Genomic DNA, 26,922 nt, shown 5'->3' on the forward strand with positions numbered 1-26,922 from the left:
ACTTGAATAAAAATAGTAATGATTTTTGTCTCAGCAAGCGTTACTGAGAGAACAAAATATTTTCTGTTATGATTATAGTAGACCATCCACAAAGACGCAGTACCAACAGGAACTGTAGTAGAAACATGTAACTAAGTAGCTGGACAGAATAGTGTAACAACATTACTATAAGGAGAATGACACAATTTAAAATCCATGCAATTTCATTCCAAGTCACAACCAAAATATCTCATCAAGTGTGCGAAGAATGAGAGCCCACAAACTGCAACTAGATCAGCATTCCCTAAATATTTAAAAGCCACTGCAGTATTATAGCCAAGATAGCAGCACACTATTATGTTGCAAGAACCACAATGACAGATACATTCTCATTTCGGTAAAAAGCCACACAGCTTAAAGTGTTGCGAAACTCATAAATGCCTATCACTTAAAAATAACTGTCTCAAGTTATTAAAAGTATGACAAAACTTAATAAACAAACTACCTTACACCAATAAGAAATTGGTAGTAAATCGAAAAAAAAACTGACCAAAAACCAACATTATGAAGTATGAAGCAAAGCATTAGTAAAGATTTCTGAAAACCTCAAATTTACTCAGAGAAATTATGGTAAATACACACCATGAAATCATGTTTAAAGCATATAAAGACAACTAAAAAATCAAATCAAAACAAAGCAATTAGAAAGAAACTACATTTGATAAATTAACTTATTACAATGAAAATTAAGCATTCGGATTAAATTCATAACCTAGAAATCACACTGAGCTCTTTCAACTGTCCTTGTGTTTCTACAAACAATTGGAATTATAATCTGATGTTTGTACAGTAGTTACATGATATTTAAAAACAGACAAATAATTAAAAGATTTGATGCATAAAATTAAACTTCATTAACTCAGAATTATGTACAGAGCTTTGTAATACAAATATTTTTCACAAGAAATGCGGCACTTGAACTGGCAATAGTGTATTGACATAAAATTTAACAAAGCAGAAAAACTGAATTACTACACAATTTACCAAAAGACCCTTCTTTGTGAAGATACACTGTTGATCCAAATCATTATACCCACTTCCATAGGAGGAGTATTTGCTACGCAGTGGCACTGTGGTTATGTCATGTAGTAATGAAACTATACAACCAGATGTGAGTGGTTATCATTCTAGTGACAGTATGTGAAAAAATGGCATAAATAACTTTGCCAAAGAGCAGATGGTTTTGCCTGGCGTCTGGGTAAGTGCATCTCAGAAGCACGAATGTGGTTGGCTGTGCAGATGCTTCTGTCATGAGCCTCTATGGAACATTGTTGAAATATGGTGAAACCACAAGTTGACAAAGGTTGCAGGATGCCCATGCATTATCTAGAACAAGCAAATCAGAACCTAGCTGCTCTGTGAAGTGGGATAGATGGCAATCTGTGGAGACAGGAGAAAATGCTTGAGCATGCTCGAGAGTTTCAAGCTATTAAGCAGACACTGTTAACATGAGGCCCCAAGTTATATAACAGCTTTGTATTCCCATGTTGATCTAACAATGTTGTAAGTTACAATAGCAATACAAATAGGACAATCGAGATTGGACTGCATACCTATAAGGAAGTGTCACATGTTGGGATGAATGACATTTCTTTCAGACCAGGTCAATGGTTGTGTTCAGATATGTCATTATGCAAATGAATAGTTATTTCATACATGCACCACACAACAGGTGCAGGAAGATGGAGTCAGTGTCATGCTATGGGGTATATTCATACGAGATGGCAAGAAAACAGCTGGTGATAACTGAAAGCACCATGACAGATGTGGTGAACATGAACATTATTGCAACCTTATCACTTAATGCTTGATGTATTTACAGAGAGTGACAACATCTTGCAGCAGGATAACTGTCCAAAATACAAGGTAAGAATCACACTGCAATGGTTCGAGCAGCATGATGGTTCACACTGTTGTCTTTCCCACCCAGCTCACCTCATTAAATAATGATGAAATGAATCTGGGATGCTATTGCACACCAACTAGACAGCAACAAACCAATAGCCTACAGTTAATGGGAAAGGTGTGAGATGTGTGTAGACTTATAGTCCAATTTACAACTGAAAAACTAACGAAGAACTAATGAGTCCAAACCATAGAGATGCACTGTTGTATTGCGGTCTGTAGGTGAATCAAAACGCTACTAGGTAGATGATTATAATTTTTCTCTTATCTCAGCATACTTGCCACCATCAGTTATTTCCCAATGGATGTAGATTATTGATCACACAAATAGCATTACTATTAAGGAGGTAAACCTCAATAATATGTTTGCATAATCAAGAGATTTTTGTATCTTTGTCCATTCTTGAGATAAATTTCCTACATTATGAATGTGTAATAAACAGATTTCTGCTGTCGCCTTGGTAGTGGATAGAGCTTCATGAAGATTTAAATTGCAGTTTCTTTCAAATAATTAGCAGCATACTGGTACATTCTCTTGAAGAATATGGGGTCCTGATAAATGCACAGTACTACTACTCAAACGAGTAAAAGATATATCTCAATGCACAAATTTCGGGTAGCCCGATCATTAAAGCATGGAGCATTTGCAACAAAAAATCACAATTGTGCGCTTCATATGTTGTATTTAGTATCTAACTTCTTCAAATGTGAAGCTGCGGAAATGGATTTGTCGTATTTTTTGTGACCTCTCTGTAGCACATGCGAACAATTTTCATAAAACATGAGTGGTCTTCTATGAACATGTGTAGGTCTACAGACCTCAACTATACTTTGAGTGGTCTCTATGTAGTGTGTATTAATTTTGTTTCCTGTGACTGCCCCAATGAGTAAAAGATTTTCCACAAATACTACATGTGTAGGGTCTCTTTCCACTGTGTAATAACTTGTGGGCCTTGAGATTACTCAATACATTAGACCCCACAAATGTGATACTTGTGGTAAATTGTTTCTCTCCTGTGTGTATTAATTCATATTTCTTCAGACTGCCCCTTTCAGTAAATGATTTTCCACACACACCGCATTTGTGTGGTCTCTTTCCTGTGTGTATTAAAATATGGGTCTTGAGATTGCCCAGCTGAGTAAATGATTTTCCACAGACATCGCATTTGTGTGGTCTCTGTCCACTGTGTATTAATTCATGTTTCTTCAGATTGCCCCTTTCAGTAAACGATTTTGCACACACATCGCATTTGTGTGGTCTCTTTCCTGTGTGTATTAAAATGTGGGTCTTGAGATGGCCCGACTGAGTAAATGGTTTTCCACAGACATCGCATGTGTGTGGTCTCTTTCCTGTGTGTATTAAACTGTGGGTTTTCAGATGGGCCGACTGAGTAAATGATTTTCCACAGATATCGCATTTGTGTGGTCTCTGTCCAGTGTGTATTAATTCATGTTGCTTGAGATTGCCCCTTTCAGTAAACGATTTTCCACAAACATCGCATCCGTGGGGTCTCTCTCCAGTGTGTATTAATCAGTGTCTCTGAAGATTGCATAACAAAGGAAACGTTTTACCACAAACATCACATTTGTGATGTCTCGTTGCACTTAGCACAGTGTGGACATGAACATGGTCACTTGTAGATAAAATTCCACAGTCATTACATCTTTCGAGTTTCTCTTCTACATCTACATCTACATCTATACTCCGAGAGCCACCTTATGGTGTGTGGCGGAGGGTACTTATTGTACCACTATCTGATCCCCCCTTCCCTGTTCCATTCACGAATTGTGCGTGGGAAGAACGACTGCTTGTAAGTCTCCGTATTTGCTCTAATTTCTCGGATCTTTTCGTTGTGATCATTACGCGAGATATATGTGGGCGGTAGTAATATGTTGGCCATCTCTTCCCGGAATGTGCTCTCTCGTAATTTCGATAATAAACCTCTCTGTATTGCGTAACGCCTTTCTTGAAGTGTCCGCCACTGGAGCTTGTTCAGCATCTCCGTAACGCTCTCGCGCTGACTAAATGTCCCCATGACGAATCGCGCTGCTTTTCGCTGCATCATGTCTATCTCTTCTATTAATCCAACCTGGTAAGGGTCCCATACTGATGAGCAATACTCAAGAATCGGACGAACAAGCGTTTTGTAAGCTACTTCTTTCGTCGATGAGTCACATTTTCTTAGAATTCTTCCTATGAATCTCAACCTGGCGCCTGCTTTTCCCACTATTTGTTTTATGTGATCATTCCACTTCAGATCGCTCCGGATAGTAACTCCTAAGTATTTTACGATCGTTACCGCTTCCAAAGATTTACCCCCTATGGCATAATCGTACAGGAATGGATTTCTGCCCCTATGTATGCGCATTATATTACATTTATCTACGTTTAGGGAAAGCTGCCAGCTGTCGCACCATGCATTAATCCTCTGCAGGTCCTCCTGAAGTACGTACGAGTCTTCTGATGTAGCTACTTTCTTGTAGACAACCGTGTCATCTGCAAATAGCCTCACGGAGCTACCAATGTTGTCAACTAAGTCATTTATGTATATTGTAAACAATAAAGGTCCTATCACGCTTCCCTGCGGTACTCCCGAAATTACCTCTACATCTGCAGATTTTGAACCGTTAAGAATGACATGTTGTGTTCTTTCTTCTAGGAAATCCTGAATCCAATCACAAACCTGGTCCGATATTCCGTAAGCTCGTATTTTTTTCACTAAACGTACGTGCGGAACCGTATCAAATGCCTTCCTGAAGTCCAGGAATACGGCATCAATCTGCTCGCCAGTGTCTACGGCACTGTGAATTTCTTGGGCAAATAGGGCGAGCTGAGTTTCACATGATCTCTGTTTGCGGAATCCATGTTGGTTATGATGAAGGAGATTTGTATTATCTAAGAACGTCATAATACGAGAACACAAAACATGTTCCATTATTCTACAACAGATTGACGTAAGCGAAATAGGCCTATAATTATTCGCATCTGATTTATGACCCTTCTTGAAAATGGGAACGACCTGCGCTTTCTTCCAGTCGCTAGGTACTTTACGTTCTTCCAGCGATCTACGATAAATTGCTGATAGAAAGGGGGCAAGTTCTTTAGCATAATCACTGTAGAATCTTAAGGGTATCTCGTCTGGTCCGGATGCTTTTCCGCTACTAAGTGATAGCAGTTTTTTTCAATTCCGATATCGTTTATTTCAATATTTTCCATTTTGGCGTCCGTGCGACGGCTGAAGTCAGGGACCGTGTTACGATTTTCCGCAGTGAAACAGTTTCGGAACACTGAATTCAGTATTTCTGCCTTTCTTCGGTCGTCCTCGGTTTCGGTGCCATCGTGGTCAACGAGTGACTGAATAGGGGATTTAGATCCGCTTACCGATTTTACATATGACCAAAACTTTTTAGGGTTCTTGTTTAGATTGTTTGCCAATGTTTTATGTTCGAATTCGTTGAATGCTTCTCTCATTGCTCTTTTTACGCTCTTTTTCGCTTCGTTCAGCTTTTCCTTATCAGCTATGATTCGACTACTCTTAAACCTATGATGAAGCTTTCTTTGTTTCCGTAGTATCTTTCGTACATGATTGTTATACCACGGTGGATCTTTCCCCTCGCTTTGGACCTTAGTCGGTACGAACTTTTCTAAGGCGTACTGGACGATGTTTCTGAATTTTTTCCATTTTTGTTCCACATCCTCTTCCTCAGAAATGAACGTTTGATGGTGGTCACTCAGATATTCTGCGATTTGTGCCCTATCACTCTTGTTAAGCAAATATATTTTCCTTCCTTTCTTGGCATTTCTTATTACACTTGTAGTCATTGATGCAACCAGTTTCTTTCACAGTATGTGTATTACATATGTTATTAAACGATTTTTTAAAAGTTTTCCTGGGTACCTTGTATGAAGGGGGCTCCTCAGTCTGTTCCACGATTCCGTCTTGTACACACTCAAAGGAGATATTGTTTTCATGATCATCACTGCATTCAAGTTTCTCGCTGTTGGTAGCAGATAACGCTTGGTCACCCTCCCTCATTCTCAAATGTTCTTTAAAGCAGTCATCAGTGGGAAATACCTCACCACATGACTTACACACATATGAAGGTGCCTGCACACCGTCAATGTGGATGAAGACATGCATTATGAGTCTGTGTTTTGAAGGGAAGCTCTGTAGGCAGAAACTACAGTTAAACTTATGGAATTCCTTTTCCCTGATGCTACAACTTAATCTTGTGCCACATAAGCCGTCTTCTTGAGAAGTCTGCATTTTGGTATAGTTGTGAGACACACTGAAATCTGTTGACTTCTCTGCATATATCTCCAGCTTGTCATTGACTACTCCTTGATGTGATGTTTCTTGATATGAAATGTCACAGCTGTCACCAGCACTTTGAATAAAACTGAGGAGGGAGGAAAGAGTGAAATGTTGATTTACACAATACAGAACAATATTTCACCATCCACAAAATCAGGGCCTATAAACCAAAACATAAAAATGTATGGCCATCACAGATAACTTAGTAAATGTAAGTGATTTAAAATTGTCATGACATTCTACCAGAATGATAGAATTTTCCTAATATGAAATATTTTTATAAAGCAAATGACCACAGGAAATTGAATAACGCCCAGTCTCATTCAGTGCTGACTAGGTTCCCTTATTCTCTAGTAGAATCTATTATTAAAAGTCTTGCAGTATTTTTAAAATACTGTTCTACAATCTTTTACACCAAATTATTATATTTATTAGAAATAATAGCTTTTGACATAAAAATTTGCACCAAAAGATAAAGGGAAACAAAAAATAAGAGTAATCTATGATTTTAAAATAAAAACCAATCACTATTTCCATGTGGATTTTTTTTTGTTTTGGAGGACAGTTTAGGCTTTGGGTAGAAATTCGTAAAACCACCAATGATCAATCTATTTCTGAAAGCAATAAAGCATGGCATTTTATTTGACTCCAGATTAATCACCAACTCCCACCAACATCACATTTCTTATTGACTAGGTGGTATGGCCATCAACCATGAGGACAACACCTGCACATATATAAGAAATAATGTCAGGTCAATAAATGAAGGAACACATACATAAATTTCCAGACTGATAAACAAATGTGAATGACATACACAAATTATTCCAACATTACATATGTATTGTTAGACGCACAGCTTACGTGTAGCCCTTTCTAATGACATACTGTCTGGCAGGGAGGATGCCAATGCAGTTACAGACTCCCATTCAAAATTATCTTTACAACTACTCAATATCTGGCCCCTTGGAGTTCCAAAACATCCTTGACTGAATCAAACAAACATATCAATGGTGACACCAGCACGAATCATGTACAGCGAATCCTACCATAGTCTTCTGAGAGCAAATAATTGCAGTAGGTGCATGGTCCATCCGTGTGACATCTGGGTCCAATCATTTCACCTGCAGCTACCCCATTCCATCACAATGAAAATGGACATCTTTGAGCTTCCCAATGAGGTCATTTGAGTGTGGATATGGCTGTGGGTGGGTAGGAGCATGCACATACTCCTGTGCTATTATTCTATCCTGATTGCTGCTTTTGACTGTTTTGCTTTTTGATGGATGTATGGTTTCAAGTAACCAATGACAGTCAGAAGTTACAGTTTGCTTTTATCAAAAACTGTAACTTTGCTGCAGAAGATGTCTGTGCAAAGAAACATACTAAGAAATAATTCAGTCATCAGTTCGGTCATACAGGTTAGCCTTAAAAGCTCTGAACAAAATGATCATGATCTCAATTGTGCTGCAGATTGTTGATTGCTATTTTCTCAGATATACTGCAGATCACATAGTTGTGGTAAGGTTAGGACACGAGTTTGTTTCAATGCTACAAAACCTGTCATCTGCCACATTTTAGTCATAGGTCACTTAAAATCAGCTGTGTTTGTGTGTTGCCTATAACCAAGCAATGTAGCTGGTAGTGGATGTAGCAATATTGCAGTGGCAAGTGACACACATCAGCTATCAAGTAGTTTTAATCAGACTACAGTAAAAGCTATTTTCTATGTGATTAATAAAAACCTTTGCAGTTAATCACTACATTGCGTAGAACAGTTATACACTGTGTCAATAATGCCATACACCAGAAAACTTTCTTTAAGAGAAACTCTGTGTAAAATGGGCTTCTGTCTAAAACGGCCAGACACTAAGTTAATGTAGAATATTACATCCCACTGACTACAGTACTGTACGCTGAATTTTTTTTTTAAAAAACACCTTTTCGGTATGCCCTATGTAGGTATATTACTTACACAGTTGCTTCCACATAGGCCATATTATAAGAGTAGATGCCTGGTGTGCCCATTATCAAAGTGGCTGGAAACACCTCCCACTTTCAAAGCTTACAGGTGACATAGATGGCAGGCACTGCCTTTGCCCTAACACTCCTATCAACACATACAAGGAGGACACAGCCACAATTGCACACTGTTCCAACATATTATCTGATTAGGGAAAGGCAGCGTATTCCAGCCATTCACATTCTCAGGATCGAGCAATATCCTTCAAATGTACACTGGATGTGAGTGCTCAGTTTCTTGGATTCTACAGACCAGGTATAGCACATGCTGATAGAATTTTTCTTGTCATTTGGCTTACTGTCGGTGAGGGCCACCTTACAGTAATTATTGTGCAATGTATCATTTTACCCTGGGTTCAGTAGAAGAGGCACGATTGCTTTCTCACATAAAGCTGAAATTTTCCTACTAGTTCAGCTGTTATGTAGCAGTACTTGAAAATAATAAGTGATATCTAGGTTTCTTGTGGCATTACATCAACACTGTCTGAGCTACCTCCTTTTCTCCCCTCTGGTGTTTAGGTTTGTTCCTGCCTGATACAGGAGTTTTATGTGCTATCAAAACAATAATAAATCCTCCTCATTGCTACTCATATTTTTGTTGACCCAGATCACAAAAGAAACAATGCAGACAGCTGTTCTGTGCTAAATATTCACTGTAGATGAACAACATTGGAACTATCACCAAGCTTTGCAGATGATGAATACTGTGGGTTGACACTTACTTCTACAACAGGGCAAGTGCACCAACAGTGTGGTGAATCTACCTTGCAATAATGACAGTCTGGCAAGATGTAAGCATTTTTGAATATCAGCAGATGGTAAAACAATCCTCTGTTTGCTCTATGTGGTACCCACCTCAGTGACCTCCTTTTGAGATGCATATGTGTGTAGGTTACAATTATAATTAAGCAGGATTAGAGACTAGTTGTGAGAAAACAAATAACTGTGCTGAAGTAAATTCTAGCACTTGTATTTAGAAGACATAGCTCATCTCTCAACCCACCAAGAGATGCTGACATTACACCTGCATATTACTGACATTAATATCTCCTACAAATGAAATGACTGGCAAAATTTTAGGATAATATTAGCAATGCTTCTTGCAAAGAGGATCTTGGCAAATCAAAACAAAATCTATTGTTATCATTGAGTAACTCCCCTAAGAATTGATACAGCTAGTGTCTGATCTCAGTCCTCACTTAGCCTCACTTATGCCTCACACACAGCAAAAACACAGGTTGTCCATTCAGCAATCCTTACCCATAGTGGCAACCAGTCAGATACTGAGCCCTGACAGCATGGGAGTATTGAAACATTTACAGAGTGACTCACATGAAATACTGTGACCGTCTACAAATAAAAAGTTTCATTTACTTCAAATGTGCTATCAAACTATGAATGCTCCATTGCAGTATAGGAGTAATTAAATCAATGAGAAGCTTTTGTGTCATTACTACAATTGATTAGGGAGATGACAATTTTAGGGTTTTCACTGTGGAACTTGGTGGTTCCAACACAAAACCATCAATATTTGCATCTAGGGGCTGAGTCCACTTGTGATTCATGGGATAGGGTATTTGTACCTGATGCTCTGGAAGCATCAAGTCTCATTATTTTGACAGTTGTTATTTCATTTATGTTTTTTCTCCAATGAGTATGGTGGTGGCTTTAGGTTTCAAGTATTTTCTATCTTGTTCTGTTGGGATAGAGTAGAACATCAAGAAACACCCCCATCAGCTGCCACAACCCCCAAGTCACCATCAAATGTGTTCTTGAAGACTTTGCTAGTGAAAGTTCCAACACTGAATATACCAAGATGTCTCATTGGAACCACCTTCCCATAACAAAAGTGAGTGACAGTCATGGTTCAAGTTGGTACAACTGTTGAAACACTTATGTTCCTGAATCATATGCAGCTTTCTGCTATTTCCCATGGAGTTCTTGTCCCTTAAATGACACAGTACAACAAAGCTTGTGATATTTGGGACTTTTGGCATCATTTTAAAGATGATTGCATGGGCAGTTACACATATTGTTAACCCTTATGAACTTGAGTTTAATATTATATCTTTTAACTGCAGCTTACCATATTAGTTATTCATAATTTTCCTCAAGTATGTGTTGCCTCATTTCTACCAGCCAATCCTAATTCCTGTGTAGCTTCTGAACAATAACGTATGATAACCAATAACTTACTAAAGAATGTAGTGAGAATATATGATATTAAGTGTACAATTAAAAAGTCTATCAGCATCTCTACGGCACAATGTCATGATTTCCTAATTTTATGACTTTTTGGTAATAGCTAAATTATTTCACATGTTTCTGTTGTGTGGCACCCACTTACCATATGAAACATTTATCTTGGCAAAGTGAAGTGACATGCATGCCTTAACACAACAGACAGACACATAAAGTACATAAAACTGCAATGGAAGGATATCTAGGGAGGGTCCACACACTGACATGTGGTTAATGAAGATGGATGGCAGGTCTTTCTAGTAGTAAAGGTACCAGCCACCCCATACCATATGCTTGCTTGCAGAGTATCTATGTAAATATAAATGCAGAATGGTTTGGATGATTATACAATTTGGTCTGGTACCATTAGCCAACATGACCTTGCTATGTTAGTACTGTGAACAGCTAAAAGCAAGGGGAACTACACCTATTGTAACCACATGCTGCTCTGCTGCATAGTTTAATGATCATGACATCCAATTGGGTAAAATATTCCAGTAGCAATATAGCCTCCCAATAAGATCTCTGGGAGGGGGCTACACTCGTGGATATCATCAGGTGAAAGAAACAATATCGCTACATGTCAGTGTGGAATGTGAAGTCCCTCGATTGATTAGGTGAGTCAGAGAACATGAAATGAGAAATGGATAAGTTGAAGTTTGATATGGTGGGAACAAAATTTCTGGTCAGGTGAATATGGAGAAAAGAAGGGTAATGCACCTGTAGAAGTTATTATAAATAAGAATACAGAAATGTAGGTAAACTATAATGAACAGTATTGTTGACTCAGTTTCATAGCCAAGACAGATAAAAGGCAAAACTATCCACAACTGTACAGGCACATATAATTACTAGCTCTGTCAATTATAAATAACTTAAAAGAATGTATCAGCCTTTACCTAGATAAAATTTTGAAGTGGTGCAAGGATTGCCCGCTAGCTTCAAACATTACGACTAAAAATAGTGTATTTCACAAAAATGAGAGACATAGTATCATACCACTACTCTCATATGTTCTTGAGTCTAGCAATATGTGAAGATACCAAAAGGAATCATTACATTGGTTCAGTTGTAGGTACAGTAGTCGGTCCATTGCTACGATACCAGAGAATCCATTGCTAGGATACCGCAGAAATCCAATGCTTTCAAAACAACTGTGCGACTCACCTCAGAACATTGCTGGAGGTTGTATGATGCTTATCATATAGGCCTAACCAGAGATATTAATCTCTTATTTCACTGTGCTTCGCAAGGAACAAGTTTAGATCTAGACACAGCAGTCACACTCATCTATGAGCATTTACTAGGTGAAAAACGGTTAATTTTTACCATGGATATACACAGTAAATGCAGAATTGAATTTTTTCCTAAAAATAATTTTGCAACCTCATCAGTCCAGCTTTCCTACACAACAGGTCAAGTGGCTACTACAGTTCTAACACCAAAAAGACATAGCTACAATTTGGGATGAGAACATCTTGTGACAGGAAAAAAGAGCTTTACTGAGCACAAAGGAAGATGTAATTGTGCACTACAGACAGTATAGCAGAATATTTCACTATCACAGTTTGATGTCTTCTGAAGTAGGTAGAGCTCTCTCTACCTTGCACAAGATAATCAAGTCCAAGGAGTTATTCATCTCTTCCTCTTACTTCCAGGCAGTATTGTGGTGGTTTACAGAATAAGAATACTAGGAAAATTATTAACACAAAGTTTAACTGTCCATCCACACTGTGCCCCTTATATACCGACTGATAACATTTGTCCTGGAATTTCCCTCTAATTCTGTGATGACAATAGTTTCCTCCAATGATCTGAGCACAACTGATCAATATTCATTTTACTGTCATGGCCAGATAAATTAATATCAGTTTTGCTCCCAAATCAGCCAAATTTGCAATGTGTGCACTAAGTCCTTTTGGGGAATTGTACTGTGTTAGATTTCCCATATTCAACATAGGGGATTCTAGGTGTCCTTGGTTAGCTTCTCACAAGTCACAAAAAATGACTCACCAGTTAAGTCTTCATGGCCATACTAAAGCTGACTACAGCTGCTTTAGGAAATTTAATAACATGATGGTGGCCTGTAAACTGTGAATACAACAAGCTTGTTTCCCAATCCACATTGCTGACACAGTAATCCAAGAGTTGTTCACCCCAACATTCATTAATCTGAAGGGGCTGAAACTTGACTCCAGGTTTTGGATATATAACCACTCACCCTTTCCTCTTACTTGTTCTACATGGTAGGACATTAGCCTGTACCCATCACATTGAATTTGTATGACTTCCATGTCATTTTCAATTCGAATAGTTAGCATTATACAGCTGCTGACACCTCACCTGCACTTTTGTATAAAAGAAGTACACTCTTTTATTAAAGAACAGACACACAAACCAGCTGTTTTATAGAATGTCTTACTAACATAACTGCTTTGTAATATTTTTACTTATGAATAATAATGAACCATCATATATATTTCAAACATCATGCTTAACATGAATTCACTTAAGATGATCACTTCGTTAACACCAGCAGAATATCAGTACTGGCAGCGATGTGCATGATATTGTACAATGTTTTACTGGTTAACAAATTTCATTCAGCATGAATTACAAACTGTGTTTGAGTCTGTAGCATCATTACATTTTTCATTAAACCTGAATTGTCAATGTTTTTCTTTTTTCCTAATGTTTCTCTAGCTGACCTTAGTGCATAATATTGTTGAGCAATCACCATCAACAAGGAAAACAAATGTGACACAAACAGCGCAAAAAACTAGATTCTATCAACAAGTGCAATTCCATGTTGAGATGTGCTTTTATATTCTTTAAATAGAGCCAGTAGTAGTAACACTGAGTTCCAAGAAGTTAAAGGGTTGTCATGCAGTAGGAAGCACAAAGCACAGATAAGCAAGTGAAACTAAAAATTCTGCAGGAAGCAGAATATGGTGTATTGAAAAACAGCACAATTGGAAGAAGGTTTAGACTCAGCAAATCTACATTATCCACACTACTTAAATGAAATGTTCTTAATTCTGCTGCTCTGTGTTCCACGTGCATGCTGAAGTGACTTCACAGTGTTATATATGAAGATGCTGAATTTCTACTTTTACAGTGCTTCAGCTATATGTGCACCTCCATTGTACCTGTAAGTGGAAATATAATTCAGTGAACAACAAATTAGACTGCAGAAAATTTAGACATTCAAAACAGACTTCAATTGTTTTGTTTGTTGGCTGTGTAAGTTCCAAAATAGAGGCCAAATTTCATGCTCAGTGATAGGCAATGAAATGAATAAAGTTGATGAAGAAGGGGCAAGCATTGGTAGCATGAATTTGACCAAGTGAGAGAAAAGTTTGCTGTATCTTAGGCCAGCAATGTGGAAAAAACTAGTATTTCTTTACAACTTCTGCCAAGTCAAACCCACAAAACAAAAGGTGACATGTGGCATCGTGGGGCCAGCAGTAAACAACATTCTTGGGTGATCAGTAAATTTGAGAAACTGATATGTTTTAAGACCATAAAATTAGTGCTTCACCTTGCATCTACTCTCATTACTGGAAAGCTTGGATTGACAGTTAATCATAAATGGATTTTTTGTTCTGTTTGTGCAGTTATTGCAAACCACTGTTATAAATGGGACTGATGTACCTTGTAATATTTGAAAGCATCTTTTAAATCTTCTGCAATAACAGAATAGTACATATAGTAGTGTTTTCTCTGATAACATTCATAATGTTGCTGTAGTCAGTATATACTGTATGTATATACTGCAAATGGTTAACATATAGAAAAAATAGAACTCCAAAAACAGAACTTTTTAAAAATAACTTATGGTATTTTGGTCCCTAGGGGTTATTGTTTGTTTTCCTTTCACATGGAGTAACTAAAAATTTATACTGCTCAAAAAATTCTGCAGTGCATAATAAAAACATACCTTAAACTACCAGATGCTTTTCTTATTGAGGCTGCCACCTGAAATAGTACAAAGAATTACTGGTGATTTAAAACTGATGAAACAGTAAATAAATAAAATTGTATTAACACCCACTAACATCTGAATGTTCCAAACAGTACTTCGAAACAGTATTATCAAAAAGAGACACTACATAAATGTAGCAGTTATTGAAGAAAATTATAGGTAAAAATTAACACTTCATTTCAGCACTTTGTTTTTAGCTGTGTAAGTAACTATAGAAACATTGATTTATTTGAAAACAAATTTCCTACTTGATACTTCAAAATTAAATGCGTGAAATACATTTCACCTCTCGGGCACATACAATTAGGCAAAGTACCAGAAAAAATTTTAAATAAATCGTCCGATTTTTATTGATGAAACTGGCAAAGGAAAGAAATGCAGAAATATCTATCTGAACTGCTATTAATTGTATTTTTTTTTCACAACTGTAGCATTAAATATTATGCCATACTCTTGAGATAGCTCACTGCATGGAACATCATAGTCGTTAAATGTCCCATCACTTTCATCCACAGAGAAAATCCAGGAGTACAGCTTGACATGAAAGCTATAGGAATTATTACATGAAGTGGTTTTATTTTATATGCATATAAATGACAAAGAATTGTGTAGTACCATAAATAGGAAATAAACAACATGGTCAACATGAGGACAGTGTTCTCTCCAAATGAAATAATGTGCTTTCATACATTTCACAGCAGATGATGGATTAATACAACTGCAGATAAATTCAGGTGGCAAATTATAAACAGCCAGTATACAATGAATACATATGAAGAAGCAATCAGAAGGTGGAGAGCTACAATAGCACTAAAACAAGTTTGTTACTGGAGCCTAGCAGAAAACCTTTAACATCAAGGATAATCCAGAAATGCAGTCAGCAAACCCGAAGATGATCACCTAATGAGAAACGTGTCAGATTAAACAAACTCTTTCACAATAACAAGAAAGACTGAGTCATCTCTGACAGTAAGTTGAATTAAGGTAACTATATCAATTAATTGATTTTTAAAAAATAACTACATTGAAAATGAGTAATAACAAAGAAGGATAATGTATGGTGAATTGGAAAAAGAAACCATTTCTTGGTGGTGGTCATGATTTGTTATTCAAATTATGTAATTTAATGAAGCACCACTTTCATGTTATTAATGAGGAATATAATCAGTACAGCAAGGAACTTCACAACACATGAAATTTTAACATAAATAGAAATAACAGAAGGTTTCGAGATAGATGCAAAGGAAACTATTCAGCATCACCACACTGGCACCTGCATGAAAGAGCACTTCTTAACAATAAGCTGCCTTATTGATGTATAAGCCATAAGGGGCATACACATCTCATATTCACCTGCCAACCTTGAATTTTGTCTGATCTCACAGTACGTCATTTTTTTGTCGGGGTTTGTGGAAGGCTCTATCTATTTGCCTTGCCATGCAGTAACTTAAGGTTCACTAAATAAAAAAAAATAAAAAAAACTTTGAGCACAAGAACTCCAAACGTGTTTCAATAAGTATGGGACAAATCTATTGCCTCAATGTTTGTTGCGTGTCCAGTTAAAGGAATAGTGAATTTTGTCAAAAGTGAATGAAAACACTGAACTTAAACCAAATTGTGAAAAGTACCCCATTACACATGCATGCATATAGAAGATGTACTCATGATAAATTGAATGGTTTTTCCGCAAATAAAAGCTTTATAGCTATACATCTGAACATAAAGTTATCCTACATTTGTATCTTTAATCGTGTCCAGGATATAACCTTTTTGGAACCTACACACGATCTGGTTACACAGCTATCACTTCCATTTCAGTAAAAAGGGTGATCTTACTCTGTTTTCTTGTGCTGAATTTATTTCTTCATTTTTTTTATTTCATTCATAAATTTAATTTCTCTTTCAGTGTGAAATCATACTGTAGCCTATATCCTGGTCAGAGAGAGGGTGGGAAGGTTGATTAGTTATTCATTCATTCATTCACTCACTCACTCACTCACTCACTCACTCACTCACTCATTCTTGGATCTACACATTGTATTCCACAAATCATATTGTCTAGAGGGTTGCAGAATGTGACACATAGCATATTAAAAAGCAGAGGCTGCTACTGCAGATTACTTTTGTGAAGTCTACTGACAATCAGATACCTATGACTATTGCTAATCTCCTCACACTGATAATTATGGGAGATGTTTCCAGATTACATTATTATCATTATTACTATTTCATACATTAACTTTTAAGAGATTGTGCCTAAATTTAAAATTTTTTTTCCTATTCCTACATCCTTCCCAATTTCTTTACATACACAATGTGGATACTTTTGATCAAACACTCACAAAAACATCGGTTTTTCATGTAAGGTGCATTGTGCTGTTACCTACTGCCAGGTACTCCATATCAGTGAACTCTGTAGTCAACAGACATCATGAAAGAGCAGAATGGGGCACTCTGCAGAACCCACAGACTTCGAACTTGGTCAGGTGATTGGGTATCAGTTATTTCATATGTCTGTATGCCAGATTTCCACACTCCTAAACGTACTTAGGTCCACTGTTTCCATCGTGATAGTGAAGTGGAAACGTGGAGGGACACATACAGCACACAATAGTACAGGCTGATCTCGTTTGTTGACTTACAGAAACTGCTGACAGTTGGAGGGGGCCGTAATGTGTAACAGGCAAACATCTATACAGACCATCACACAGGAATTCCAGACTTCATCATTATTCACTGCGGGTATTATGATTGTTAGGTGGGAGGTGAGAAAACCTATATTTCACCATTGAGCACCTGCTCATAAGCCACACATGACGCAGGTAAATTCCAAACGATGCTTCGCCTGGACTAAGGAGCGAAACCATTGCATGATTGAACAGTGGAAAATTGTTCTGTGGAATGAAGAATCACAGTACATGATGTGGTGACCTAATGGCAGGATATGGGTATGGCAAATACCTGGTGAACATCATCTGCCAGTATGTGTAGTGCCAACAGTAAAATTCGGAGGTGATTCTGGTGTTATGGTGTCAATGTTTTTCATGGAGGAGGTTTGCACCCCTGGTTGTTTTGTGTGGCGCTATCACAGCACAGGCCTACATTGATGTTTCAAGCACCTTCCTGTTTCCCGCTGCTGAAGACCAATTTGGAGATGGCAATTGCAGCTGTCAACACAATTGAGTACCTGTTCATAATGCACGGCCAATGGCGGAGTGGTTACATGACAATAACATCCCTGTAATGGACTGGCCTGCACAGAGACCTGACCTGAATCCTTTAGAATACCTCTGGGATGTTTTGGAATGCTGACTTCATGCCAGGCATCACCGACTGACATCGATACCTCTCCTCAGTGCAATATCTGTTAAGAATGGGTTCCCATTCCCCAAGAAACATTCCAGCACCTGATTGAACGTATGCTTGCAAGAATGAAACCTGTCACCATGGATAAGGATGGGCCAACACCATATTCAATTCCAGCGTTACTGATGGAGGGCGCCACGAATTTTTAATCCATTTTTCAGGCAGCTGTCTGGATACTTTTGATCACATAGTGTATGTCCTCTGTGGTCTCTCTTGTGGTCTTCCAAATATTTATATCCATTTCTGTTTTCCATGTGTTGCTGTTTAAGTATGTTTCATGGTCCTTAACTCTTTTTCGATTTATTATGTTATCTTGTGGGAGTCCAACTTCTTCAGTACCTATGACCAGTTTTGAATTGCTTTTGCTAATGCTTGCTACCTCAGAGATCTGCCTTGTGAGCCTGTTGACGGTCATCCTGTGATGCATCCACAAAATTTTATCACTTTTTATCTAAAGCTGTCTCTTATTGTTTCTATCTGTCTATGAATCTCTCTAAAGGGACTCCATATCCAAATTCGTTCACAGAAAACTGGTCCAAATATTAAAACTGGTCCAAATATTAAAACTGGTCCAAATATTAAAACTGGTCCAAATATTAAAACTGGTCCAAATATTAAAACTGGTCCAAATATTAAAACTGGTCCAAATATTAAAACTGGTCCAAATATTTTCCTGAGAATATTTCTTTCCTGCTTCTCAATCAGTCATTTTTGTTTGACCATGAATCAGAGTACTTTCCGCAGCAAAGAGTTATTCCAGTAGTAGTACTAAAATAGATTTTTGTTATAATGACTCCATATCAGCTGACAAGCTTTTGAGCCGGAAACTCCTGAAGTTAGGTTTGACAATAAGCGAGGATCTCACTTTTGAAAGACTGACGATTTTGAACAGTGTGATCCCAAGACTTCAGCTGCAAAACATGTGGACAAACGATGCCAGGATAATGGTGAAGAACTAAAATAGGAATGATCAGTCCGCAATGCAGATGAGCTGGAGTGTCTGGACGTCAGAAGCTAAAAAATTTGTCAACTCTTATTGCCCTAATTTTGTGTGTTTACTTTCAGGTCTTTATTTTGCAAAGAAACAATTTGTTTTACTAATATTATATTTAAAAGAGTTTCCCCTCTTATTTTTATGTTTGTCTAGGATTATTTTTAGTACTAATTTTCTGCTCAATTCTCATAACTCCAATACCAATACTATTCAGTAATTCACTATTACTTCAATATGCTCACAAGGCTCTGATTCAGATGATAATTTACATTCTTATTTCTACTTTAATAATTTATCATCGTATTACTGTGGTTACTCATCATTAGGACCAACAATAAGACAGCAGTCTGTCATTCCATTTATCTTGCTTTCATTATTGTTGTGCATACATTATTCTAGCTCTGTTCAGGAACTTTCTCTTCCTGTTTTCAGTTGACCATTCACTGACCAGTGAAAAGCATGGTGGCCTTGGCAACAAAACCTCCCTCCTCCTGGAGATATCTCCCACTTTCACTTCAATGAACCTTGCTCCCCTACCATAATGCACTCTGGTATGCTTTATTCTCATACCTTCACTGGCCTGAAGTATCTATTATCTTCATGAGCCTTGTAGCTAAATGCACTAAACTTCATATTCACACGCAAATGTTCGATCTCTGCCACCTCATCATAACAAAGTGTCACATATTTCAAGACACGGACCTACATCTGATACTTCCGTCAGAGATGTGGCTCCAACCAAGTATGTCCACAAGTTCTGTAAATTGAGAAGACTACATCTTTTTATGACACAACAGATGTAACTGACAACTGGGTGGAGTAGGGGCATACACATGCTCTGATTTATCATATAATAAATACTTACACACATCCAACAATCACGAAGATAAACAAGAGAAATATGTTCATAGAGATCACATCCATAAACAGAAAGTCACCAATGTGTGTCCTCTACAAACGTCCTGCAGTACCCAGGTTTGGCTGCTTTTAACTTGCTCTTTGAACTCACATGGGAGCATATAATTACACTCCAACCAGATCTTCCTCTTTTCTCAAAATTCTTAGATGGTGAAGGCTTCTTAAATTTCCTTTCCATGGAACTCACTATAGCAGAAAGCTATCTTGTACATTTATAAATCCATTTTATACCTGCCACTATTATTGTTGTCATTACTACTGTTACCACCACCACATTAGTGGCAACAGCTGTAATACTACTAGTACTGTCATTATCAACTTTATTAGTTCATAGTCAGTATTACTTACATTGCCAATTAAACCACTAATATCATTTCAGTACTATTTGTCAAATTAAAATTGTTGTTTCTTAGGTAACTATGATGTATGTGGGAAACCCTGGTCCAATGCAAAAGAGAACCTGACGACCCTTGTCAGAATAGGATAAAGAAATAAATGTCTTGGTGATTGGATGATCTCTCCTGGATATTTAATGTATGTATCTTGTGACACTTCCTCATACCAAGTTATAATGGAGAGACTATCTGTAGGCTTCCTGTCCATTACTGAGTTTTCTCACAGATGATTTGTAGACTAGTTTTCTTTGACATTTTGTGAAGCTTCTCCAGGACAAGTTTGGCTTCTATACAGTATCTTAGAATAGTGAGTGTCTACAAATGCCATACACCTCATGTTAATCCTTTGCTCTTTTTTAATTTCGATTTGGATTCCCTTATCTCCTTCCCCTATGTCTTCATAACTTTTTCAGAATTATTTAAATTAGAGTGGATCGTGGATCTCTGGCTGCACACTGTTGTGCATTTCAAATGCTTCTGAAATTTCCCCAATCAGTTTAATGTCTAGTGTTGTACCCATTTATGTCTATTGGATAACTGCCACTGTTTTCCTGTCAATTTTGAATTCCTCTGACATACTGAATCAAGTCTTTTCTGTCAAATCATAAGCCTTTCTGACACTTGGCAAAAGTTGCCACAGTATTTACACATCGTCATCTTTGCAAAATTGACTTTGGTTCCCATATCTGTTCTCTACATGATTGCGTTTGCAAAATCGTGCCTTATACTCTCCTATTAATAGGCCTACTTGTTCACCCAGTTGCCTTCACAGGGCTTTTATAGAATTTTGGACATAACTGGATTCAGTGAAATTCCCTGTAATTATTCAGACTGGTTTTATCTCATTTTTAGGAAGAGGATCAACTCATATACATTTCCACTCTTCAGTAATTTTTTCACTTTTACAAATGTTCAACATAATTCTGCCAATTGTTTGTGTGAGATTACTGTTGCTCAGTATCCATATCCCCATACTACTTCTATGAGTTTCTGTCTTCTGCACATGACTTGTTATATTGCAAAGTGCTGGTTTCCTTCAGTTCCACAACAGATGATTTTTAATCAGAATTGTTTTCTTCCAAAACTAATTGTTCTTTCAGAGGCACAGAGTCGAGAACTGAGCGAAAGTAACAGACAAAAATTGTTATTTTCATGTTGGTTTCAAGTGACCCAGTTTACACATTTTTTATAGCCTTGAACATTCTTTTGTATACTTTTAAGAATTACTGCCATTTTCTGGGGTTTGTTACCATTTAAAGTTTCCAATGCTTTTTCCCTCGCATCTACTAGACCCTCATCATAGGCAATGTTCCACTACCTGTGTTCTCTCTTCCTTTGTGGTTAGCAAAATCTGGTTTTCAGTATGTCTGCAAGTTTCTTACAATTCATGGTATATGAATGAATAATTTGTTGAAAAATGGATTAATGATGAGTGATTTATTCATGTGTGTTTCTTTCCTGACAGGTTGAAATCTAGTGTTTATATGCAAGAGACATTGAAATGACTAAAAAATTCCTCTCTTGCTCTTACACCGAGAATTTTTGTATCCTTACTGGTTATAACAACAGGGTCTATCTGAAACTCACATAAAGCGAAGTTCAGAAAATTCAATTTTTGTAGCTTCTTCGCAGGTTTAAATTGTGTGGTAGTGATTTTGATCTGATTTTCCCAGCTTTATCTCGCCATTTTCGTATATTCTCTTTTGAACTCCGGTTTTCCAAAATTTTTTTGTTGGAACACACGCATGCTTGACAATGTGACATCCTACCAGTCAGACATTGAAGCAATTCAGTGGCATGCTTCTACATTTGCTACTATTAGCTTTGATTAGCACACATATGTTATGGATATGGGCCAGATACTCAAACAGGAATCCTTGGAGGGCAGATTACGTTCTTTTTGAGAAAATGTAGGGAACTGGAATTTGAAGCATACTGCAGATGTAAATGTTGATCAGTGTGTATTGTAAAGGAAACATAATGAAAGTTTGTGTGTCTGATTCGTACATTAATATTTGCCTACAATATAATGCATCGAACTTTGTGTATCCTCCGTAACTGTCAGAGATAGACAGAGCTTTATTTTTCTGTTTACTCTTTTTTCATCTAGTATCTTTGGTTACTTCTGAAATCATCTGTTTGTGTGTACTGAAACAGGAAACTATTAATAGGGTTTAGTGATTGTAATATTCTAGAAGTCAGAGTTTAGATTTAGGTTTTTCAGTACTCTACCTTCTATTCCCCAATATTAGTTATGTCTTATTCCTGTGAGACGTTTATGAATCTAACCATCCACTTTCTCTGACGCAAAGTGGACAAAATTAATACCACAATATTTTATTTTACTGGATTAAATTTTATGCTTCATACACGCAGACCTTATCAAAGCTGTAGGTTGCGCCAAGAAGATAATTTATTTGGATCTGGTATGACTTCTACGATGTGGTAATACACGGATTTATCTGCATAGGTTCTAGAGTTTTTCTGTGACTGGCAAATCTATAAGTAATTCAACATGTACGATTGAGGTAGCCATACTGTAACTATTCTAAGATCAATGTAGCAAGTGTGATCTATCACATACAAATAGTATCACACTTCAGAACTTCGGCACCTTTGAAAATTTTTGGTTCAAACTGACAAATATCAATGATTCACTGAAAAGATGAACCATGTGCAATGTATTCTTCTGCAATCTATGCATCATGAGTTACTGAAAGGAAGACTATATTTCAAATGATCTGCACTCCCGTGGTTTAAACTTATACAAAATGTTTAACATCCAAAAGGGTCACTGAAAATATGGTTAAAAACATTGTTACAAATTCTGTTCAGATTCTATTCAGAACAATAATCAAATAACAGTTGCTAATCCGCATCAAGTGGATTAGCATAACAGTAGTGTAAAATTATTAATTGCATTTATCTCAAGAAAACTCATAACCTGTGCCTGTCTGACAGTAATGCATTCCTTACATTAAGCAATTACACAAATACATTTTTACCACCCTACATGCAATAAATCAGAGATGCAAATGCTTACAGTATTCTCAGTTTACACACCTCCAAATTTAGTTCAGGATCCTCCATGATAAAATCATTTGTATGAGAGATTCCCAAGTTATCTTCAAGACACTGAAAGAAAGAAAAAACTTTCAGTTAAAAATGCTTATACCCTTCTGTACTTATGACATGGCTCAATACTTTTTTTTTTATAAATATGATACAAGTTTTCAGAGATTTGTATCATCTATACACAAAAAATTTAAAAAAATATATTTTAATGAGCAGCTATTCTGCCAACATGCATCTCCATAATTTCACACTGTGCCATACTGCACTAATTTTACACATAATCAGTCATTACATAGCATACTTCACGGTGCTTACTGAGCTCTATCCTTCCTTTGGTAACCTAACAGTTTGCCCGTAGCAAGAAGAAGAGAGAGTGTGCTTACTCCCTGTGCATTAACATAGTAGGATTGGAAAGGCAGCGAGCCTGAGAACTACAATGAAATGAATACTCCTAGCTCCATACAGGCATTGATATAAGTCAATGGAGACAGCTGAAAATATGTGCCCCAATCAGGACTTGAACCTAGGATATCCTGCATACATGGCAGATGCTCTATCCATCTGTGCCACCAAGGACACAGATGATAGTGTGACTGCAGGGACTTATCTCTGGCATGCCTACCACGAGACCCACATTCCCAACCTATTGTCCCTCACTATATTCATAGTGCCCCTACCCACTATACTCATTACTCGGCTTTTTGCCAATTCCCGTAAGAATTCGGGCACTGTTTATGCATCCACATAGAAGAAGATGGTCGAATAGCCAGTTAGCCCTTTCGGACATGTCTGAAAGAACAGGTACCATCTTCATATGCCCAAGAACTACGAGTAGCACTGTCACTTGAGACTCAAGCTGACGTGTAATCAGGTGGCATTTGTTGCTTCTGCCTCAACTTATTTTGAGAGTTTGTTGACGGACTTGTCAGTGAATGGTTAAGAGTTGAAGGCTGTGATTATAAAGAGGTGTTGAGAGTTATAGTTACTGGTATTTATAGAAGAAAACTAACAAAACATGTCCACGTTTTTCGATCCAGTGAACCGATGTGGCTGAAGAGAAACTAAAGGTAAATATTTTGTAGTTCTCCAAAAATTTTCAAAATGGTTGACAGCAATTCCTCGGAAAGACAATCTGACTCAGAGTTGTTTTGTGTGCGATTCACATTTCAGTGAAGAACAACATATGTTTATCGTCAGTAAATAAGTTGAAATTTTAAGACAAGGGCGGTCTTTTAAAACCAGAGGGGCTCAGTGGTTCCTCGCGTATTTCCCAGTTTACTGAAATATCTGTCGAAAATATTACACAAAATAAAATCTTCCATCAAGCACTCGCTAAAGGGAAGCTGTGGAAGGAAGACAGTAAACAACCTGCAGTTTCAATGTCTGCCAGCGCTTCTTCTGCTAAAGGAAAATGTAGGGTGCAGATCAGTACTGAACGGAGTAGTAATCACATGAAAACAATGTTGATGTGCCAGGAACTAGAAATTGTCAGATTACGTGATAAATTAAGGAAAGCAAATGCCAAAATCAGTCTCTTCCAGAAACAAGTCTCAGATGAAAACCATAAGATGGCTCAGTCGAATGTTCTACATCATTGTACACTCAGTAAAAACAGAAAATCATATTTTCCACTATGTTAAAGAAATGCCAATTTAAAAACAGCAAGAAAATGCACTATGTGATGTGACAATGAATTTACTCTGGATAGCATGCCCTTGAAAATTAGAAGCTCAAAGGATATAGACATGGTGTGAGGCACGCATTGTTTTAACAAACTTCTGAAACATCTCCAAAAGTAAATAATCTCAAATGCTCATGTGGAATTAACCAAGAGGCTGTAGAACAATTAAGAATTGTTTTCGGAAACGACAAAATGAAAACAAAGAGATGCTGATTTTTGATGAAGTAAAGCACAAGAAAAGGGAAGGGGAGGGGGAGAGGGAGGGTGGTGGATGGAGGGGGAGGGGGAGGGTGGAGGGCGGATGGGGTGGGGGATGGTGGAGGGGGAGGTGTGGAGGGGGAGGTGTGGAGGGGGAGGTGTGGAGGGGGAGGGGGAGGTGTGGAGGGGGAGGGGGAGGTGTGGAGGGGGAGGGGGAGGTGTGGAGGGGGAGGGGGTGGGGGAGGTGTGGAGGGGAAGGGGGTGGGGGAGGGGAGTGGGGGAAGGGGGTGGGGGAGGGGAGTGGGGGAAGGGGGAGGGGGAGGGGAGTGGGGGAAGGGGAGTGGGGGAAGGGGAGTGGGGGAAGGGGAGTGGGGGAAGGGGAGTGGGGGAAGGGGAGTGGGGGAAGGGGAGTGGGGGAAGGGGAGTGGGGGAAGGGGAGTGGGGGAAGGGGAGTGGGGGAAGGGGAGTGGGGGGAGGGGAGTGGGGGGAGGGGAGTGGGGGGAGGGGAGTGGGGGGAGGGGAGTGGGGGGAGGGGAGTGGGGGGAGGGGAGTGGGGGGAGGGGAGTGGGGGGAGGGGAGTGGGGGAGGGGAGTGGGGGAGGGGAGTGGGGGAGGGGAGTGTGGGAGGGGAGTGGGGGAGGGGAGTGGGGGAGGGGAGTGGGGGAGGGGAGTGGGGGAGGGGAGTGGGGGAGGGGAGTGGGGGAGGGGAGTGGGGGAGGGGAGTGGGGGAGGGGAGTGGGGGAGGGGAGTGGGGGAGGGGAGTGGGGGAGGGGAGTGGGGGAGGGGAGTGGGGGAGGGGAGTGGGGGAGGGGAGTGGGGGAGGGGAGTGGGGGAGGGGAGTGGGGGAGGGGTGTGGGGGAGGGGTGTGGGGGAGGGGTGTGGGGGAGGGGTGTGGGGGAGGGGTGTGGGGGAGGGGTGTGGGGGAGGGGTGTGGGGGAGGGGGGTGGGGGAGGGGAGTGGGGGAGGGGAGTGGGGGAAGGGGGTGGGGGAGGGGAGTGGGGGAAGGGGGCGGGGGAGGGGAGTGGGGGAAGGGCGTGGGGGAAGGGGGTGGGGGAAGGGGGTGGGGGAAGGGGGTGGGGGAAGGGGGTGGGGGAGGGGAGTGGGGGAGGGGAGTGGGGGAGGGGAGTGGGGGAGGGGAGTGGGGGAGGGGAGTGGGGGAGGGGAGTGGGGGAGGGGAGTGGGGGAGGGGAGTGGGGGAGGGGAGTGGGGGAGGGGAGTGGGGGAGGGGAGTGGGGGAGGGGAGTGGGGGAGGGGAGTGGGGGAGGGGAGTGGGGGAGGGGAGTGGGGGAGGGGAGTGGGGGAGGGGAGTGGGGGAGGGGAGTGGGGGAGGGGTGTGGGGGAGGGGTGTGGGGGAGGGGTGTGGGGGAGGGGTGTGGGGGAGGGGTGTGGGGGAGGGGTGTGGGGGAGGCGTGTGGGGGAGGGGTGTGGGGGAGGGGTGTGGGGGAGGGGGGTGGGGGAGGGGAGTGGGGGAAGGGGGTGGGGGAGGGGAGTGGGGGAAGGGGGCGGGGGAGGGGAGTGGGGGAAGGGGGTGGGGGAAGGGGGTGGGGGAAGGGGGTGGGGGAGGGGAGTGGGGGAAGGGGGTGGGGGAGGGGAGTGGGGGAAGGGGGTGGGGGAAGGGGGTGGGGGAAGGGGGTGGGGGAAGGGGGTGGGGGAAGGGGGTGGGGGAAGGGGGTGGGGGAAGGGGGTGGGGGAAGGGGGTGGTGGAAGGGGGTGGGGGAGGGGAGTGGGGGAAGGGGGTGGGGGAGGGGAGTGGGTGGGGGAGTGGGTGGGGGAAGGGGGTGGGGGAAG

At 39.7% G+C, this 26,922-nt stretch overlaps 2 protein-coding genes across 7 annotated transcripts in view; both read right to left on the reverse strand.

Annotated features, from left to right (window-relative positions):
• Window positions 1-2,800: 2,800 nt before the first annotated feature.
• LOC126426500 (zinc finger protein 239-like) lies at window positions 2,801-8,288 on the reverse strand. Its single transcript, XM_050088407.1, is given in 2 exon segments — window positions 2,801-3,548; window positions 8,236-8,288. Coding segments are annotated over 2 exon segments (801 nt in total).
• A 3,175-nt stretch (window positions 8,289-11,463) lies between these two features.
• Window positions 11,464-26,922, reverse strand: part of LOC126427214 (uncharacterized) — a 95,052-nt gene continuing 79,593 nt past the window's right edge. For 5 of the 6 annotated variants that reach the window (XR_007576592.1, XM_050089448.1, XM_050089449.1 and 2 more), the window contains 3 exons: window positions 23,245-23,316; window positions 14,464-14,501; window positions 11,464-13,672 (listed from right to left, as the gene is read on the reverse strand). Coding sequence is in view for 4 of the 6 variants with exons in the window: in XM_050089448.1 (XP_049945405.1) it covers window positions 13,636-13,672; window positions 14,464-14,501; window positions 23,245-23,316 (147 nt within the window). In the remaining 2 variants the exon portion in view is untranslated. Of the gene's footprint in view, window positions 13,673-14,463; window positions 14,502-23,224; window positions 23,317-26,922 lie in introns of all 6 variants that reach the window. The other variant, XR_007576591.1, reaches the window with a different exon arrangement.

The sequence above is a fragment of the Schistocerca serialis genome, chromosome 11 (assembly GCF_023864345.2).
Source record: "Schistocerca serialis cubense isolate TAMUIC-IGC-003099 chromosome 11, iqSchSeri2.2, whole genome shotgun sequence".
NCBI lineage: Eukaryota > Metazoa > Arthropoda > Insecta > Orthoptera > Acrididae > Schistocerca > Schistocerca serialis.